Genomic DNA, 18,226 nt, shown 5'->3' with positions numbered 1-18,226 from the left:
GCTCCCGCTCACACTCCCCCACCGGCTGCCCCACCTTTGCTCTTTTCAACCCGGACCCCGCACCACCCCCATTTAGGCCTCCCTATTGATTCCCCCATCATCCCGCCTCCTGCTCCGCCCACTCTCGGGCATCCCCATTGGCTGCGTGCTGCTCCTGCACTCGCTTCGCCGCTACGTCATCCGTGCACAGCTCCCCATTGGCTTTCTGCTCTACCTGTCTTAGTCTCACCGCCTACATCCCCCTTGAGCTGTCCCCCCCCGCACTGGCCTTCCCATTGGCTGCCCGCCCCTTCAGGCCCTGCCCCCGCCGGTCCCGCCACCGGTGCCGTCGGTGCCGCCGCCGCCGCCGCCGATATGGCGCGCCCGGCCCCTGTGGAGCCCCCGCTGCGGCATCCCGCGCCCCCCTCGCCGGCTGCGGGCGAGCCCCGCACCTCTGTTGAGGCGGCGGTGGCGCCGCGGAGAGTGCTGTTCGCCGACGAGGCCCTGGGGCTGCCGCTGGCGCAGCTGCGCCGCTACCGGCCGTGGGGCGGGCCCGGGGCGGGCAAGATGGCGGCGGCGGCCGGGCAAGATGGCGACGGCGGCGGGGCTGACGAGGACGACGATGGCGAGGATGGGGATGAAGGGGAGGAGGAAGAGGAGGCTTGCCCTGCGCCCTCGCCGCTGTGCCCCGTCCCCGCTGGCGGGGGGTTTTACCTGGTGCCCACATTTTCGCTGCCGTCCGCACCGGGCCGTCTGGAGCGCTTGGGGCGCGTCATGGTGGAGCTGGAGGCGCTGCTGCCGCCTCCCGGAGCGGTCCCCGGGGGTGCCGGGGTGTGGGTGCCTGGGGGGCGCCCGCCGGTACTGCGCGGGTTGGTACGCGTGCTGAACCGCTCCTTCGAGAAGGCGGTGCACGTGCGGGCCTCACACGACGGCTGGGCTTCCTTCTGCGACCACCCAGCGCGCTACGTCCCGCGCAGCCCGCCGGGGGCAGGAGCGGGAGGACCAGGAGCAGGAGATCCCATCCTGGATCCCGGCCTGGGCCTGGGCTTGGGCCCTGGCCAGGCGTCCGCCTCCTCGCCCGACGACGGCGGCCGCACCGACCGCTTTGCCTTCCAGCTGCCCTTTGCTGAGGGCGCGGGCGATGGGGCGCGCCTGGACTTCGTGGTGCGCTATGAGACCCCCGAGGGCACTTTCTGGGCCAACAATCAAGGGCGCAACTACACAGTCCTGCTCCGGATCGCACCCGCTCCCACACCCACTGATGCTGAAGGGCTGCCCCAGCAGCAGCAGCTGCAGCAGCTGGAGCCACAGCCCGAGTGCCAGGGTCCCGTGGAGGCTGAGGCCAGGCAGCTGAAGAGCTGCATGAAGCCGGTGAGGCGCAGGTAATGTCTGCCAGCGCCACCTCCGCCAACGCAGGGCTGTGTCTAGGATGGAGGACAAGCATCCCAACCTAGGAACCCCTCAGGCCTGCTCTCCAGGACAGGGAGGAGGACTCATTCAATCAGTTAGTCAAAGAGTAAGGCAAACATGTGCTAGGCTCTGTTTTAATTACTGGGGTTTCATTCATTCATTAATTGAATTCCACTGTAAAACTGAACAAGACAGACATCTTCCCTGCCCTCAAGGATACGTATAGGCTCCTATGGGAGACAGTTTGAAAAAAATAAGCAGATAAGATACGTACGGATAAGATTAGTTGCTGGGAGGAAAGTGAAATAGGCTAAGGGGATAGTTTGGAGGGAATAGCTAGCTGCTTTAGAGTGTTGAGGAAAGGCCTTTAAGGAGGTGAGTCCTGGAAGATTGCAAATGGAGTCATGCAGATGGGGGAGGAGTTTGTAGAAAAGGGAACAGGAAGGACTTTTCTGATGAGGTGCCATTTAAACTGAGTCCTGAATGATAAAGGAGGAATGGTTACGTACAGAAATGGGATCAAAGGTGTTCTAGGCAGAGGGAACTGAGTACAAAGGTCCTGAAGTGAGAATGAGGTTGGTGTGAATGATGAGCAGTGTGCAGGAGTGGACAGCACTTCAGTGACCTAGTAGGGTGGACCAAGGGCCTTGCCAGTGGGGAAGAGGAAATCTGATTCCCATTTGACAGTAGTAAACCAGAGTTCAAGAGGGAGAAACTGGTTGAGGAAGTGATGGCGCCTGGCTTTTCCAATTCCACCATGGCTGACCTTGAAGCCTGTGCATCTCTTTACTGTTAATGCTCTAATCTAGCGCGAGGCCTCCTGCGAGGCCTCCTGCAGAACTGAGGGGCTGAGTCTATGCTCTCACTGGGAAGCAGTTGCTCTGGCAGAGGCAGAACCAGATGATCCTGGACTGGAAGTTCTTGTCCTTTGTTTTTGCCTGTGATCATTCAGAGCCTGGGGGAAGGGACCAGTTAACCCCAGGAAGCCTGATAGGAGACTAGGTTTTCTCAGTCAAGCTAGGAGTTCTTTTAAGGTAGCAGCTTCAAAGGCCTGATTCTTTTGGAGTGTCAGAGTCTAACCTGGGATAAGTAGAGTCTCTGTGCATGTGTGAGAAATGTACACATTTCCCTGCTTCCAGGGGGATTGGAAATGGGAATGGGAAAATGTGTTCTAGACCTTGTATGTGCTTGATTAGAAGCCTTTGGGTGCAGCAAGATGTTTGTGGACCTGGCAAGGCCATGGGCTGTGAGTGAGTGGTTCAGAAAGTTCTAGCTTGGGGCTGGTGGGCAGGTGTGCCTGGGTATGTGAGCAAGCAGGCAAGTACCGACTCACCGACCTGTGAACCCCACAGTAACCTGAGAGTCTAAAGGGGGCAGGCAGCATGCCTTTCCTTACAGTGTTAAGAGAGTGGGTTCTGACATCAGAGTGCCTCGGTTCAAATTGCAGCCCTGCTGTCTACTGGCTTTGTGACCTTGGCTAACTTATTTGACCACACTGTTCCTCAATACCCTTATCTGTAAAATGGCTAATTAACGCCACCTACTTCAGAGGAGACGAGTAAAAGCACTCAGAACCAAATCTGGCTCATAGCAGTGCCAGAAAATATTAGCTTGTGTTTATGTTTATATTTATATTTAGGGAATCACACATATAGTTCCTTGAATAGTCCTGAACTCTGCTCTGCCCATCACCTGCTGTGTGGCCTTGCCTCAGTTTCTTTACCTATAAGCCTCAGTCTTCTCATCGGACAGTTGCTTTGGTTGGGTTGAATGCAGCAAACATGGGCAAGGCACTTAAGGATGGTGGTCGGCTCTGAGAAATAGTGGCCAGCATTTACTGAGCTCTGCTGAGTGCTTCAAGTCTGTTTTCTCCTGAGTCCTGCTGTGCATGCTCTGTGGTATAAGTGCTCTGGTTATCCACATTTAATAAAGGGGCAGACAGGTAGCTCAGGGAGGTGAGCCAGCTTACTCAAGACCCCTTAGCTAGTGAGTGACAGGACCAGGGAGAAAGTGCTAGGGACTTTTTTTTTTTTCTTTTTTTTTTACTTCTGGAAGGTCTGTCAGGTAATTCTGCATTTCATTCTTGGTGTTCCCAGCAGGTCATGCTTTCCTTTTAACTTCTTTCTCTCTCTCTTTCTCTCTTCAGTCTCTCCCTTCTTCACGTTTTTTGAGGTATACCTATACAAAGTGTACTGATCTTAAGCTCAGTGGATTTTTACCTATGCATGCTTTTGTGTAGCCATCACCCAGATCAAGGTTTCAAGTGCCCAGAATCCCCTTCATTTCTGTCACTTTTCCCAAGTTGTCTTCCCAGGTGGCTGTCATGGGAGCCCTGTCTGGAAGATGCGACAGTTTGGGTAACAGTTTGGTCATTTTGGAGTGTAAAAGGAAGAGAACAGAGTAATCAAAAGCTCGCAGGGCCAAGGTGGGTGGAGAGGGTGTTTTTCTTTTAAAATACATGAGTGGTTTTAAGGAGAAATTGAAGCAGCCCGTTCAGACAATTGTTTTGGTATCTGGCCCCAGGTCTGTGGTTCCTAACATGACTTGTGATATTATTTTAAGTGGGCAGATGGCTTTTTGATAGCTTCTTTATCTTTTGATCTCAGCTCTTGCAAAGGGGAGGTTGGTGCTCATTGCAAGATCAGCGGTAAGATTTTCTTTGTAGGTCGGTGGCTTTCTTAGCGAGTACATTTCAACTTATTATTGTTGTAAAAGCTGTGTGCTGCTGGTGACTTGGAGTGCTGTTGAAGAACAGCTGCCCCCTGCAACCCAGCCCTCTTGGGAAATGGTAGCTGATCTCAGGGGATAGGCTTAACCCGTGGGAACCCCATGGTAGAGGGTTTCTTGTTCAGAAGTACTGGCTGCAGGCCCACCGTGAACTGGGCATGGCCGTGTCAGGTGGGGGCACGGGAGGTCTGTGGTAGCCATTGGGCTACAGCTCAGAAACCGAAATGGCTGCATTCCTGGGATCGCTGGACCAGGCTTTGGATAACCCTTAGGCTTAGAGATGTTCCATCAACAAGCGTTTGTTGAGGGCCTACTATGTGCTGGGCACAGTGCTAGGTTCAAACAGGGAAAAAGATGGAGGCTGGCACTCAGCTATCAAAGGTTTTGTAGCGGTACTGGGTGGGGAAAAGCAGGGACGGAGGGCTTGGTACATGAGGCCTGGCAGAGACCCTACTCTGTGCTTGGTATTTTGCTGAGGGTTTGGGTGCAAAGGCCTCATACAATCCTTTCAACATTCCCTGTGAGAGAGACTGTTTTTATCCCTTTCCTGGATGAGCAAACAGAGGCTCCCAGAGTCCAGAGTCCTAGGACTGGTGTCAGGAGGAGCCCTCCTGGTCTGCCTTGGCTTAACACCCTTAGAAGGTGTCCCATTCCTCTTAAAAATAAAGACCAAGAAAGCCTCAGCATGGCCTTCAAGCATCCCCCTGCCCTGTCCTCCAGTCTGGCATCTGCAGCTGCCAGTCTCATTTCACACCATCCTCTGCCTTCTGAGCTCCTGTCACCACGGTCTCATTGAGGTGCCTTGCCCCTTACTGTCTCAGGGCCTTCCACCCATGCTGTTTTCCTTCACCAGGAATGTTGGTCCTGTGCTCCTCTCTGTCTCCTCAGTTTGGTCCTTCAGTCCTAAGAGGGCTTCCTCTGGGAAGCCTGTCCATCCCAACATCCTCAGGCCTCAGTGTGTTCATAACATGGAGCAGGTGAGCCCTGCTGAAGAACATCACATAGCAGAACAGATGTGTGTTGCCACAAATTTAAGCTCATTTTCCAGCTTGCCTGGCAGTCCTGTTCTATTTTTCTGATCCACTCTTGTCTCCACTTTGATGTGACTCTTTTCACATGTTCTTTACCTTCAGACTTCCTGCTTCAAAAAACAAAATGAAGCCATAAGAAGGGAACTCCCCACAACTTGCAGCCCCTAAGCCTGCAAACTAAGTTCCCTCCCTTGTGTTACAGGGGAGAAGAGGGTCCTTTTACTCAGGCCATTCCCCCCTCCCCGGACTTATGCCCTGGGTCCTATTTTCTGCCACTTGCTCCAGAACTTGACCTTTCTCTCCTGGCTGTTTTTCAACCACCCTCCTTGCTGATCCTCTCAGCCTTTATGTGTGCTAGTGTCTCTGCTTTCTTAAAAACCTGTTCTTTGACCTCACCTCTGTCCCTGCTGCTCTTGGCCAGCACCTAATCACCCCCGTTCATTACGGACTCCCCCTTCTAAAGAATTCCCCACACTCCTCCGTTTGCTTCAGCTGCCCCCCCCAACATCTGCCAGATTCCATAGGTGGTTTTGGTTTTCTTCTTGAAGCGGTTGATCCCTCCTTCTTAAAAAAACAGTCTTCTCTTGCCTTGGGACCACGCTCTGCTGCTTTCCTCTTAACACTCTGGCCCTTCTCCTTGCTATTTCCTTCCACCTCACATAGCCAAGCTCGGTGTCTCCACTTGGCTGATGTCCCAAAGATGCATCCCGTGTTCAAGATCACATCCATCACCTCCCTGAAAGTGTTCCTGAGCGGCCTCTTCCCTACCCCTCCCTTGCTTATATCTTCCTTCTAAGCATCCTAAGCCCATCCTGACCCTGGAGTCTGGGCCAGGGCCCTTTTTGTTCTAGGGCATTCATCCTTTCCTGAAGGCACCGACCTCAGTTTGCAGTTAGACCTTCATTAGGGGATTATTGGATGACCCTCCCTGCCCTCTTAGACTGTAAGCTCCGTGAGGGGTAGGGACACGGTCTGCTTTGGTTCACCACTGTATTCCTGCAGGGCCTGCCATGGTGCCTGGCACTTAACAGGTGCTCAATAAATGTTTGTTGAAAGAATGAGTGTGAGTTATTTTTTTAAATGTCTTCCTCCACACGAAATTGTAAGCTTCCTAGTTGAGGTGCTCACCATTGCGTCTCCAGGGTCTGTCACTGGGCTGATGCACAGTAAGGCCTCTGATTTTTAGGTCACCTGTTGCTGAATGGATGGGGACCCAATTTGCTATCTTGAGTTGGCAGCCTCAGGGGAAACCAGAACAATCAAAGTTGAAACAGGACAGGCCAAGGGCCATCTTAGTTGTCTGGAAAGTGAGGATTTTGTGAGAAAGTGGTCCTCTTTTACTCCACAGTCAGTAGGGCATCATGGTTAAGGGTGTGGACAGACGCCACCCGCTATAGAAGTGGCAGAGCTTAGATCTGAGCCAGGGCGGTCCTGCTCTAGTTCCCCAGTTCTCAACTGCTATACCAGGCTGGGTGGTACATCTTAACCAGTGGGACATCGGTGGGCAAGTTGCTTTCCTTTTCAAAGCCTCAGTTTTCCCTCAGTGGGAGATTGGAGGGGGATTGGTGTTCGTTAGCACTTCATAGGCGACGTTCCACTCTTTCCTGAATTCATGGCCCTCTGAGATAGCTGTTACCATTATACCTTCTTTACGAAGGTTCAGTGACTTGCTCCAGGTCACACAGCTGGTAGGTGGCAGAGCTGAGGTTATTCAAAAGTACACATCCTGACCCTTCATTGAGCTGTGGAATCATCAATTTCCTGGATCACAACGAATATTAGAGAAAAAAACTAGCATAGGAAATTATCAGCGTGCATCCTAACACATAGTAAAGGTAAGTGTTGTTTCATTCAAAGAACAACTTTTTCAGTTCTATATATGTATATTTCCACATGCATGGGTGTGCTGACTTATGATGTAAAATGTATTTCTTACTGTGGGTTACCGCCAAACAAATGAAGTCACTGCTGTAAAAGAAGCTCATGGCAGTGATAAACTGCTCTCCTTCCTCCACCTCGCTGGATGGGCTGTAAGTCTCAGAGTTGCTACTGACACAGACTGTAGTCGGGGAAGGCAGAACAATGCCCCCGCAGAATGTGGTGGCTTTTACAGCCACTTCAAACCCTGTTCTTTTCAGAAAGCAGATGGCTTGGGGTAACCAGAATTCCAAGTATCGAGGGGCAGGTTTCTGAAGCCATCTGACCCCCTGGAGAGTCAGCATTATCTTTGAGTTGACTACATGGGAGCTGGGGTCTGTTGAGTTTCCCTTTGGGTTTCAGCATGTGACCCACTTTGGGCTGGCTGGGTTCTTTGAAAACAATGTTGGGGGTGCTCCCAGAGGACTCGGGGTGGTAGGGGCAGTGATGTGACTGCTCTGAAAGTCTGCTTTGCTCTTCCCCATTGGGGATTGTCAGCCCCCCCTTGCCCTCACTCTGACGATTCACTTTTTTGTTCTGTCTCCGGCTGGCCCAGGTTGGGGCCAATGGCACCTCTTTCTGAAATCTCACCTCCTGCCCCACCCCCCCGGGTGTCGTCTGAGGTCAGCGGTCATTGAGTTTCCTGATGGCAGGAGGAATTTCACACCCAGGATATTGGTGTGGCCCCTTCTAGGCTGCGCGTCTTGACTAGTTCTAGAGAACACCCCAAGGATGCATCCTGGATGCAGGCCCACTACTGCCTACTGCCCTTGAGGAGATAGCATGTGGCATTTGTGGGGCCAGTGCCAAAAGAGCAGGTTTCCTTCTCGAAAATTAGCAAGCACCCTGGAGGTACAGTTTTGTTCTTAATCTCCTCCCTCCCCATTTTTCTAAGAACCCCTCTTCTCTGTTACTGATCAGTGAGTCAGTATACACTTGTACCCCATTTCTCTTACTATCCTCCTTTTGATTAAAGTCATAGCTGCCCCTGACTGTTTACTGTGAAAGACAGTTCAAGGATATTTAGTTTTTTTTTTTTCTTCAGCCCACAGTTTCAAACACTGTCTTCAAAATGGAGCCCACTTTGGATTGTTATCAGTGTGGTATGTAGTTAGTGGGTGTAGAGACATGGTTCCTTGAGCCTCAGTTTCCGCATTTGTAAAAAGGGAAGAATGTCTCTTTGAAGGATGGATGTGAAGGTTTTCAAATGACTTGGTGTATCAATGAAAAGGGCCCACGTTGGAGGAGATGAACAATAAATGCTTGTGCCTTCTGCTTTCATCTCTCTGACTTCAGAGGTATGGAGAGTGCCCTGTGTACTTCTGCTGACTTTGTGGATCTTGGGATCAGCTGAATTGCTTGACCTGATTTTTGGAAGTTCCTCTTCTCACGCTCCTTGGCTGCAGAAGAGATGCTTTGGGGGCTGAACAATTTGTTTTGTGTTTGTTTTTCTTCTCTCTCTTCTTTCTTCAACTGAACTGTGGAATTCTTTTCCTTCTGGTTGGCTGCATCCTGTGTCCCGTCACCCCCCACCCCCACACTCTTTACTCTCTCGTGTACATTCAGGACTCTGGAGTGGTATTTAGAAGCTTGGTTGTGCGTGTCAGCACTGAACCAGATGGTAGGGGATGGCTTGCCTCGTCCTGCCCCTGGGAGAAAGGGCTGCCCTTCTGTTTGTGGGTCTTCTTTAAGAAGCTTGCTTTAGAAGATCCTAGGAAGGTGACATTTTTCTAATGAAGGTTTACACCAGCAAAAGAAGTCAGTAGAAATTGTTTTGGGCCACAAGTCCAAAGCCCTTGACTTTAAACTTACTGGGGGGAGGAGGGTGGGACCTGGTGCACGATCAAGCTGGTTTGTTCCAAATACCCCTTTCTTATCCATGATGCTCAGGAGTTGGTGGCCAGGCTTCCAGAGTTACTCACTCCAGGGCCTTGTAATATTCAGATTCAAATACCTTTGGTGAGGTGCACGAGCCCTAGTCATTGGAGAAAGATAGATGGTCCCTTCTGGGGCTTCTAGACTCTAGATCTATGCACCTGGTTCACATTTCTTCCCTGAGGGACCTTGCAGCCACTGCTGTGTCTGTTGATCTAGGCACATGTCCCATGAAGGCAGGGAAACTGAGAATGAATATATGGGCAAAAGGCAGGTCCAAAGAAAAGCCCAAATGAAAGAAGAAGGAGAGATGTTGTCTTATTACTGCTGCCCGCCTCTATCTACTTCCAGAAAGGGTCGGAGATAGGGTTGAGGTAAGACCTCAGTTTCCCTCGTCCAGGAAGTAGCAGTGTGTTGATTGAGAGCTCAAATTTAGACATGGGAGCTGAAAGGCTTAGGTTTGGATCCTTGCTGTGTGACCTTGAGCTGTTTCCTCGGCTCCCTCATCATCATTTGTGAGATGCAGATAATAATACTGCCTACTTCACAGGATTAAAAGTACCTACCTCACAGAATTGTTGTGAGGATTACATTAATATAGGTGAAGTGCATAGAACAGTGCCCAGCATCATAGTGGGTATTCAGGTCATCTAGTGATCCTCGGTTTCTGTGAGGTAATTGATTATGTGTTTTCAAAAAGTTGCAACCATCTGCAGAAATGTCAACATAATCATATTACCTTTTGGGAAGAAAAAGGTCTGAGCAATTGCCTCAGCTCCTCTCTGTCCCCGCTCATGTTTTTGTTAACACTTCCCTCTCATTTGTCTTCATCTGTCAACATTTGGCACTCATTTCTGAGAATGAGAACAGCGATTTCTCCATGATCCCTGTGACCCCACCCCTGGCAGAGACTGGCTGAAATACACTTGCCTTGTGCCACTTAGACCTTGCTCGGGGCCTGACTTGCCTGGTGGAGGAAGACCAATCCTCATGAATATCTACAGTAGATTCAGCTCCCCCACCTCCCCGCTCAGTGCCAGGCCCCGGTGTCTGGCTTGATGTCCTCATTTCCCCTGACTGCCCTGTGCTTGGTGTGCACATCCTGGCTGTCCTGTGCTCTGTTTTAAGGTGAGGAGGGTGAGGCTCAGAAAGGTTAGGTGGTTGGCCAGGCTGGTAGGGTGACGGGTGGAGGGTTGGTGGAGGGACCCAGGTTTTTGTGACCTCAGTTTACTTCCTTTTTCCACTGGTCTCCTTTTGGTTATCCAGTTGCTTCCTTTCTTCCCTTTGCTGCTTTCTGAGTCCCAAAGTCCTTGCCTGCCCTTTCTTGGAAAAAGCATGCTCCTCTACAGCTAGGAATGTACCCCCAAAGAAATGATCCAGAATGATTGTAAAGCCATGCCCAACCACATCTGCCAGAGTCTGCTTCGTGAGAGTAAAACCAAGGCAACAAACTAGCTGCTCAGTAGGTTGGGAATGGGTACATACGTTACAGTGAGCTGCCATGAGAGTAGGCAGCCATATCACACGTTGACAAAAGTATATAGTCATGCTTCTTACTGTTACAGGGACAAAGCCAGTGGTGAAATGTCATCTGCAGAATCTAAGTGATTTTTGTAGAATATCTGGAATTAAATTTTCCAAAATGGTGCTAGTGGTTGCCTCGGGCTGATGCGTGGCTTTTCCCCTTTTTTGTGCTTTCCTGTGTATCATAACATTTCTACGATGAGAGCGTAGGACTTTTCTAATTAGGGGATAGAAAGGGGTGACAGAGGGAAGATAGCCACAGTCCCTTGAGAGTGGGCCACCCCAGAGGCTCAAAAGGTACTGGTGGGTGGCAGAACTGGCCTCTCAGGACATCAGATCCATGCATTCTCCCTTTTGCCCTGCAGGCCTCCTGAGGAAGAACTGAGGATGAACAACCTGGATGGTAACACCCCTGCTATGGGTAAGCAATTGGCCGGCTTTGGGGGTTTTAGCTTCTATTTACCATTTCTTTCTTCTCCCTGTTTTCTTTTTTAAGAAAGATTTTACTTATTTATGAGAGAGAGAGAGAGAGAGAGCGCGCACGATCAGGGGGGAGTGGCATGGAGAGGGAGAAGCAGACTCCCCATTGAGCAGGGAGCCTGACATCGATCCCAGGACTCTGGGATCATGACCTGAACCGAAGGCAGATGCTTAACCAACTGAGCCCCTCAGGCACCCTCTCCCTCTTTTCTTTTTTTTAAGATTTTATTTATTCATTCATGAGAGATACAGAGAAAGGCAGAGACATAGGCAGGGGGAGAAGCAGGCTCCCCTGCAGGGAGCCTGATGTCGGACTCAATCTCAGGACCCTGGGATCATGCCCTGAGCTGAAGGCAGACACTCAACCACTGAACCACCCAGGTGTCCCTCCCTGTTTCCTTCATACAAATTAGGAGGTGCCCTCTGCCTTAGAGTGTCACAGAAAGCTGCAGAAGCAAAACTGCCAAGTAGCCAGAAGAGCAGATTTAAAAAAAAAAAAAAACTAAACCAGGCCTGCTTGTACACCTTCCTCACCCCAACACTACCCTTCTCTTCTCTCCAGCGGAACGCCCTAAAGTCCAGGAGTCAGTGGGTCCCCTGGTGGCCCCCACCCCTCTCCGTCCATGGCCTCAGATGACACTTCAGGTAAGTAGGCCCTGGCAGCCTCTGGATGGACAGCCCAGTGGGAGACTGAGTGGTGGGGGCCGACTTGCTCCAGGTCTGCCCTGGGTCGGAGGGAGGCCTCCCAAATCAGAACCTGATGGCAGAGGGGTAGAAATGCAGTTATTTACCTGAGCTTTGTTAAGTTAGCAAATATTTATTGAGTGCTTGCTCCATGCTAAGCAGTTTAAGGCATTGGGAAGATGGTTGTGACCACTCTGTCTTCATGGGGCTTATTTACATTTTAATGGAGTGAGACATGACAAAACAAATAATAGTCAAAATATATGATATTTTAGATGATGGTGAGGTCTAAGGAAAAAAATAAAGGGATGGGGAGTGTGTGTGTGCACATGCACACATGTGAGACACATACACATATACATGGGGGTGGGGGGGATGTTTTGTGAGTTTAGATCGGGTGGCCAGGGGAGGCTGTCATGGTAGGTGAGATTTGAGCAAAAATCTGGAGAACGTGGGAGAGAGACATGTGAACAACTAGGGGAAGAACATCCCAGGCAGGTGCAAAGTCCCTCAGGCCCAGGCATGGCAAAGGTATGTGAGGAACAGTGAGGAGCAGTGAGTGGGGGAGGGGAGGAGCAGCAGGAGGTAAGGTCAGACAGGTTGGGGACAGATCGCCTAGGGTCTCATGGGCCTGGGAGAGAACTCTGGCTTTTCCTCTGAGTGACAGGGGAGCCATGGAAGGGTCAGAAGGCTTGAGAGCAGAGAAGGGCCATGATCTGATTTAGGATTTAATGGGCTCCCTCTGGCTGTTGTGAGGAAAACAGGCTATAAGGGCAAGGGTGGGAGCAGGCCCCCCACGCCCACCAGGGGGAGGCTGCTGCCGTGTTCCAGGCCAGTGATGCCCTTGCTGGCAGGGAGGCAGAGATTCTGGAGATGTCATGTGTATGTGTGTGTGTGTGTGTGTGTGTGTGTGTGTTAGTACAAAGATTTTTTTTTAAGATTTTATTTATTTATTCATGAGAGACAGAGAGAGAGAGAGAGAGAGAGGCAGAGACAGGCAGCAGGAGAAGCAGGCTCCATGCAGGAAGCCTGATGCAGGGGATCCCTGGGTGGCGCAGCGGTTTGGAGCCTGCCTTTGGCCCAGGGCGCGATCCTGGAGTCCCGGGATCGAGTACCACATTGGGCTCCCGGTGCTTGGAGCCTGCTTCTCCCTCTGCCTGTGTCTCTGCCTCTCTCTCTCTCTCCATGTGACTATCATGAATAAATAAATTAAAAAAAAAAAAGGAAGCCTGATGCAGGACTCTATCCTGGGACCCCGGGATCACGCCCTGAGCCGAAGGGAGGCGCTCAACCACTGAGCCACCCAGGAATCCCAAGTACAAAGATTTGCAAACATATCAGAAGAGATTAGTATAATGAACTCACATATGCCTATCACCCAAGCTTCAACAGATTTTAATCCCTGTATGTGCTTACTTATTTCCATACCCCCTCTGCCCCCCCCCCACTGCCTATGGAATTATTTGGGAAAAATCCAGACATTATCTCATCCATAAATATTTCAGTTTGTATCTCAGAAAATTAAGCACTCTTACACACACACACACACACACACACACACACTCACTCACATACACACATACCACAATGTAGCATCACACCTCAGGAAATTAGCAGTCAGTCCGTAATATCATCAAATAGTTGATAAGTGTTCAAATTTCCTTATCTCAGTGGTGTTGTAGGATCCAAACCAGGTCAACACATTGCATTTGGTGGATGGGGCTTTTTTAGATTTTTCTTTTTTAAAAAAAGCATTTATTTATTTGTAAGAGGCACAGAGAGAGAGAGGCAGAGACATAGGCAGAGGGAGAAGCAGGCTCCTCGCAGGGAGCACGATGTGGGACTCGATTCCGGACCCTGGGATCACACCCTGAGCTGATGCTCACCAACTGAGCCGCCAAGGTGTCCCTTTTTTAGATTTTTCAATCTCCCTCACTTTTCTGGCAATTTGTTTGTTGAAGAGCCCTTGTTTGTCCTGTAGAGTTTCCCACAGTCTGGTTTCGGCTGATTGCATCCACATGGAAACACATTTCTTACTCTATTTTTATTAATATATTAATTCCATTTGATTAATGTGATCTATTAAATTAACTAATGTACTTTATTAAACTATCAATTTTATTAAATTGATTAATTAAATACAATCTATTATTATTAAATGAATTTAACTTGAATTGATTCTGTTTAATTCTCTTGTTCCCATTTTATTTATTAATTGGAATTCTTCTCTAAAGAGAAACTTTCTCATATCAACTGTTTGGCTGCCTTGAGGATATATAATTTGTATTGAAAAAGCTGTATAAATTTTTTCCTTTTTATTTACTAGTTTTCAGAAAAAATGAACTTCTCTGAAGTTGACCAGTTAAAGGATTTTTGGTTTGGGTATATTATTACTAACTCACGAATTTGAAACATATTTGATAAGTTTCAATCCATTCCATTTATTTATTTATTTTGATGTTTAAATTGAACTATCTCTAGCCAGTGGAAACTTATTTACATTGGTTCCAAAGTCCTTTTGAATATATCCCCATCATTCTTTGAACACTAACTCGCATTCTAGAATGACAGCATATCTTAGACTCATCTTGTACTTTCCCTGCCCCAAACCTGGAAGCAGTCATTTATTTAGAAAACTCTGGTTCCTTTTAGTGGAGAACGGTGTTTAGAAACCAGGATATGGGTTCTCGGTGTGGTTGTTGTCGTTTCTAGGCCTTGTTAAAATAAATTGTTTTAAAAGAGAAAATACGTGAGGATATTCTGGGTATGTTTTGAAGGTCAACTGACAGTATTTACTGATAGCCTTTCACCAAATATTGTTGCTAACTGCATTCCTTAGCTTTATGATCTGCAGAAGTCCCATTTTACTCCATCTGATTTTGTTATTTTAATATAGATGACATAGGTTCTGGGGTTTGGAGAACTAGAGAGGGCCCTTTAGGGAAGGTTTATCTGGAAACACCTGTGGGGCTGGGTGTGGGCTGTCGTTAGCTCTCACTTTCTCTGCTTGTCCCATCCCCTCCTCTACTTCATTCCTTTCCCTTTCTCTCCCCTCCTGCCCTGCCCTCCCACCCCATGGCTCTAGGTTTCTGAAGTTACAGTGACTGGCAAACCCCCAGAAGAAGGTGACGTCCCCAGAAGCAATCCACCTGTGGCTTTCACAGAGGTCCCCCAGGCACCAGCCATCAGGATTCTCCCCTCTTCCTCTCTCTGTGGCCTGGGGGGCTCCCCCAGGGACCAGGCCTCAGGGCCCGATGCAAGTGAGGGGGCACCCGGGCCTCTCCTGGAACCCAACCAGCAACAGGTGGAGGCCACGTGGGAAGTATCGAGAGAGCATGGAGGGGGCCGAAAGGACTCCATGGTGGGGGCTATTATTGATGAACCCCCTGGGGGTCTGGAGGTTGTGAGTGGGTTGGAGGAGCTGCTTGGCGAGGACACCATTGACCAGGAGCTGGAGCAGCTCTACCTATCCCACCTGAGCCGCCTGCGGGCTGCTGTGGCTGCAGGTGGGGCAGGAGGTGGTGGGGAGGGCCCCACAGATGGGGGGGTGTCCCCCAGCCATCCCCTGGGCATACTCACGGACCGAGACCTGATCTTGAAGTGGCCTGGCCCTGAGCGGGCCCTGAACAGTGCCCTGGCTGAGGAGATCACACTGCATTATGCCCGGCTGGGGCGTGGTGTGGAGCTTATCAAGGACACTGAAGACCCTGATGAGGAGGGGGAGGGCGAAGAGGGACTCTCTGTCATACCCTCCAGCCCAGAAGGGGACACCCCCAAGGAATCACCTCCGGAAATCCTCTCTGGGGCCCATTCTGTGGTAGCCACTATGGGAGATGTGTGGCTTCCATGGGCAGAGGGCTCGGGATGTGACAGCCCTGTGGTTCTGGGTGCAGAGGGTCAGTTCACCAGGGCTCCAGAAAAAGGGATGGGCAAGGACACTGATTCTTTGCATATGAGTAGGGTGACATCTGGGGTGACCGGGTCCCCAGGGGGGAAGGAAGGCCGGATGGAGTTTACCACTGAGTGGGCAGACAGCTTGGTTCCCATATCTGGTAAGGAGCCAGCCGCTCCAGTCCTACGGGGGCAAAGTCTTACCCTTCTTGGTCCCTCGGGGGCTGCAGTCTGTCCTAGCCTGGCCAGGCCCCACATGAGCTCCCAGGATGAGGAGGGTCCAGGCCCAAGCCTTGATCCTCCAAAGAAGTCTCCCACCTTAGCAGCCCCTGCAGAATGTTTGTGTATATTACCTCCCCAGCTCTGGGGGCCCTTGACCCAGACTCTGGGGGTCCTGGCTGGGTTGGTGGTGGTCCCTGTGGCTCTGAACAGTGGTATGTCCCTCCTGGTGCTTGCACTGTGCCTCTCTCTGGCCTGGTTCTCGTAGAGGCTGCTTATGGGGCGCAGCAATGATAGGCTTCCCCCTCTTTGGAGTCTGGGGTAGGCAGTCCCTATACCCCCCCAGGGGCTTCTGATGGGCTATGTGGCTTGTATAGTGAGGGGTCTTTTGCTTCTGAGAATGCCTGACTGGAAAGAGACCTTCCCATCCCTGAGGACTTGTGGGCACAGGGCTTCTTGCGGTGATACCAGTGGAGGGGAACAGGGCTCGGTGGATGGTGTGAGATATCTTTTCAGAAGGGAACTGGGCATGTCCTCCCTACCCCCCAAGCCTGTATTTATTTTTGTATAATTCTCTGGACGAGGGAGAGTGGTCGTGAGCTGGTCTTGGGGCACAATTACCCAGAGATATATTTATTAACAGCCAACCTGTGCAACCTGCTGGAGCTTTATTTTTAATTTAATTTATATAGAGTACCTATTATTATATGCCACAATAGAGCTCTATGAAAAATGATGTGTCTTACTGTACAGTGTTCTCTTGTTTGGGCCTGCATGTGTGGGGTGGTCATGTTCTGTGGGAGGCTCAAGGTGGGGAGTTGGGCGTGGGACATGGCCATGCCTGCTGCTACAGCTTCAATATGCCCTTGAGGATCTGTGTCACCTCACCTTATGGTCCTACTCCGTGTGGTCTGGTGGTCTTTGGAGGGGCAGGTCCTTTGGTCTTTTCTATATTCTGCCAGGGAGGGAGGAAGAATGATTGCCATATGAGGGTTTGCTGTCGAACACGTGGCTGTAGTGATGGATGTGATCAGCTGTAGATGTGGGAATACCAGTTATGAATCAGCCACAAGGTTTTGAAGTTACTGAAAAAAAAAAGGCCTCTGATACCAGGAGGAGACCCCTCTGTCCCCAAGATCGGGAAGGTCTCAGAAGGGACAGAGGAGTTAATGTGCTGTGAAGAATTCATACCAGAGTTGCTGTCCACAGGCATTGCATTTCTAACTCAAAGCAGGTTACCCAGACACTTTGAAAGAAAGGATAGATATATTTACTGCATGCAAATAAAAAATCTCTGCACAGCAAAATAAAACACCATATATTTACTTCCTTTCACAGAAAAAGTTTACACCAACTTTCTTCCATTCTCCTCCAGGGCTCCAGTACTTTTCTGTAACAGTCCCAATCAGATCGTTTGCTCAACCACTTCCAAAAGTGCTGAAGTCACTGATGATATATGATTGGTGTATCAATGGCCACCTCCCAGACTTCATCTTACTTGACCTATGGGCAGCATTTAACACAGTGGGTCATCCTATCAACTTTGAAATCTTTCTTTACTTGGCTTGCAGGACACCACACTTGACTAGTTTTCCTCTTTCCTCATTGGCCATTCTTCTAGGACAGTGCTGGGCACATAGTAAGTCCTCAATAAATGCCTACTGAATGAAAAAAATGAAGGAACAAATAAGCAATGTGGGAAAATACAGAGACATGGTTAGAGAACTTAGTTGGTCATTCAGTGGTTACAAGCTCAGCTTAGTTCCCCAAATGTTGACTGACCACCTCTTCTCTGCTCTGAGGACACACAGGAAGGATCTCACAGTCTAGTGGGAGGACAGATACAGAGAAAGGATTTTAGTGGAGTGTGGTTAGTTGCATTAGCAGTGGTGGGGGCCTCAGAACAGATGCTCAGCCCAGTGTGGGGAGTCTGGAAACCTTTTTGGAGGATATGGTGCATGAACTGAATTAAGAAATGAGAAGGAATCCACCAGGTGCTGAAGGGGAAGAGAGGACAATCCAGTCAGAAGGAAGAGAATTGCAGAGTTCTGAAAGTGGAAAACAAGTTTTTTTTTTAAAGGTTTTATTGGGGATCCCTGGGTGGCGCAGTGGTTTGGCGCCTGCCTTTGGCCCGGGGCACGATCCTGGAGACCCGGGATCGAATCCCACGTCGGGCTCCCGGTGCATGGAGCCTGCTTCTCCCTCTGCCTGTGTCTCTGCCTCTCTCTCTCTCTCTGTGTGACTATCATAAATAAATAAAGAAAAAAATATTTTAAAAAAAGGTTTTATTAATTTATTTGAGAGAGAGTGAGAGCATGAGCCAGGGGAGAGGCAGATGGAGAGGGAGAGGCAGACTCCCACTGAGCAGGGCGGCCAATACAGGACTCAGTCCCAGGACCCTAGGATCATGACCCGAACTGAAGGCAGATGCTTAACCAGCTGAGCCACCAGGCGCCTTGGAAAACAGTATTGAAAACAAATTTAACACC

At 50.0% G+C, this 18,226-nt stretch overlaps 1 protein-coding gene across 2 annotated transcripts; it reads left to right on the top strand.

Annotated features, from left to right (window-relative positions):
* The first annotated feature begins 339 nt into the window (after positions 1 to 339).
* Positions 340 to 16,473, top strand: PPP1R3F (protein phosphatase 1 regulatory subunit 3F). 2 transcript variants are annotated; one of them, XM_072816610.1, is made up of 4 exons: positions 340 to 1,361; positions 10,829 to 10,884; positions 11,506 to 11,588; positions 14,713 to 16,473. In XM_072816610.1, the coding sequence occupies exons 1-4, from the start codon at positions 355 to 357 to the stop codon at positions 16,003 to 16,005; spliced, it is 2,439 nt and encodes an 812-aa protein (XP_072672711.1). In that variant the 5' UTR covers positions 340 to 354; the 3' UTR covers positions 16,006 to 16,473. The 2 variants fall into 2 exon arrangements, with proteins under 2 accessions (XP_072672711.1, XP_072672712.1); XM_072816611.1 differs by lacking the exon at positions 340 to 1,361 and adding an exon at positions 8,901 to 10,067.
* Positions 16,474 to 18,226: the final 1,753 nt, after the last annotated feature.

Source organism: Canis lupus, chromosome X, assembly GCF_048164855.1.
Source record: "Canis lupus baileyi chromosome X, mCanLup2.hap1, whole genome shotgun sequence".
Lineage (NCBI taxonomy): Eukaryota > Metazoa > Chordata > Mammalia > Carnivora > Canidae > Canis > Canis lupus.
This window is presented reverse-complemented; position numbering and strand designations above follow the sequence as displayed.

Coding starts and splice junctions, on each gene's coding strand:
- PPP1R3F (XM_072816610.1), top strand. CDS start 355: ATGGCGCGCCCGGCCCCTGTGGAGCCCCCGCTGCGGCATCCCGCGCCC. Junction 1,362..10,828: donor ATGAAGCCGGTGAGGCGCAG/GTAATGTCTGCC, acceptor TTTGCCCTGCAG/GCCTCCTGAGGAAGAACTGA. Junction 11,589..14,712: donor GGCCTCAGATGACACTTCAG/GTAAGTAGGCCC, acceptor CCATGGCTCTAG/GTTTCTGAAGTTACAGTGAC.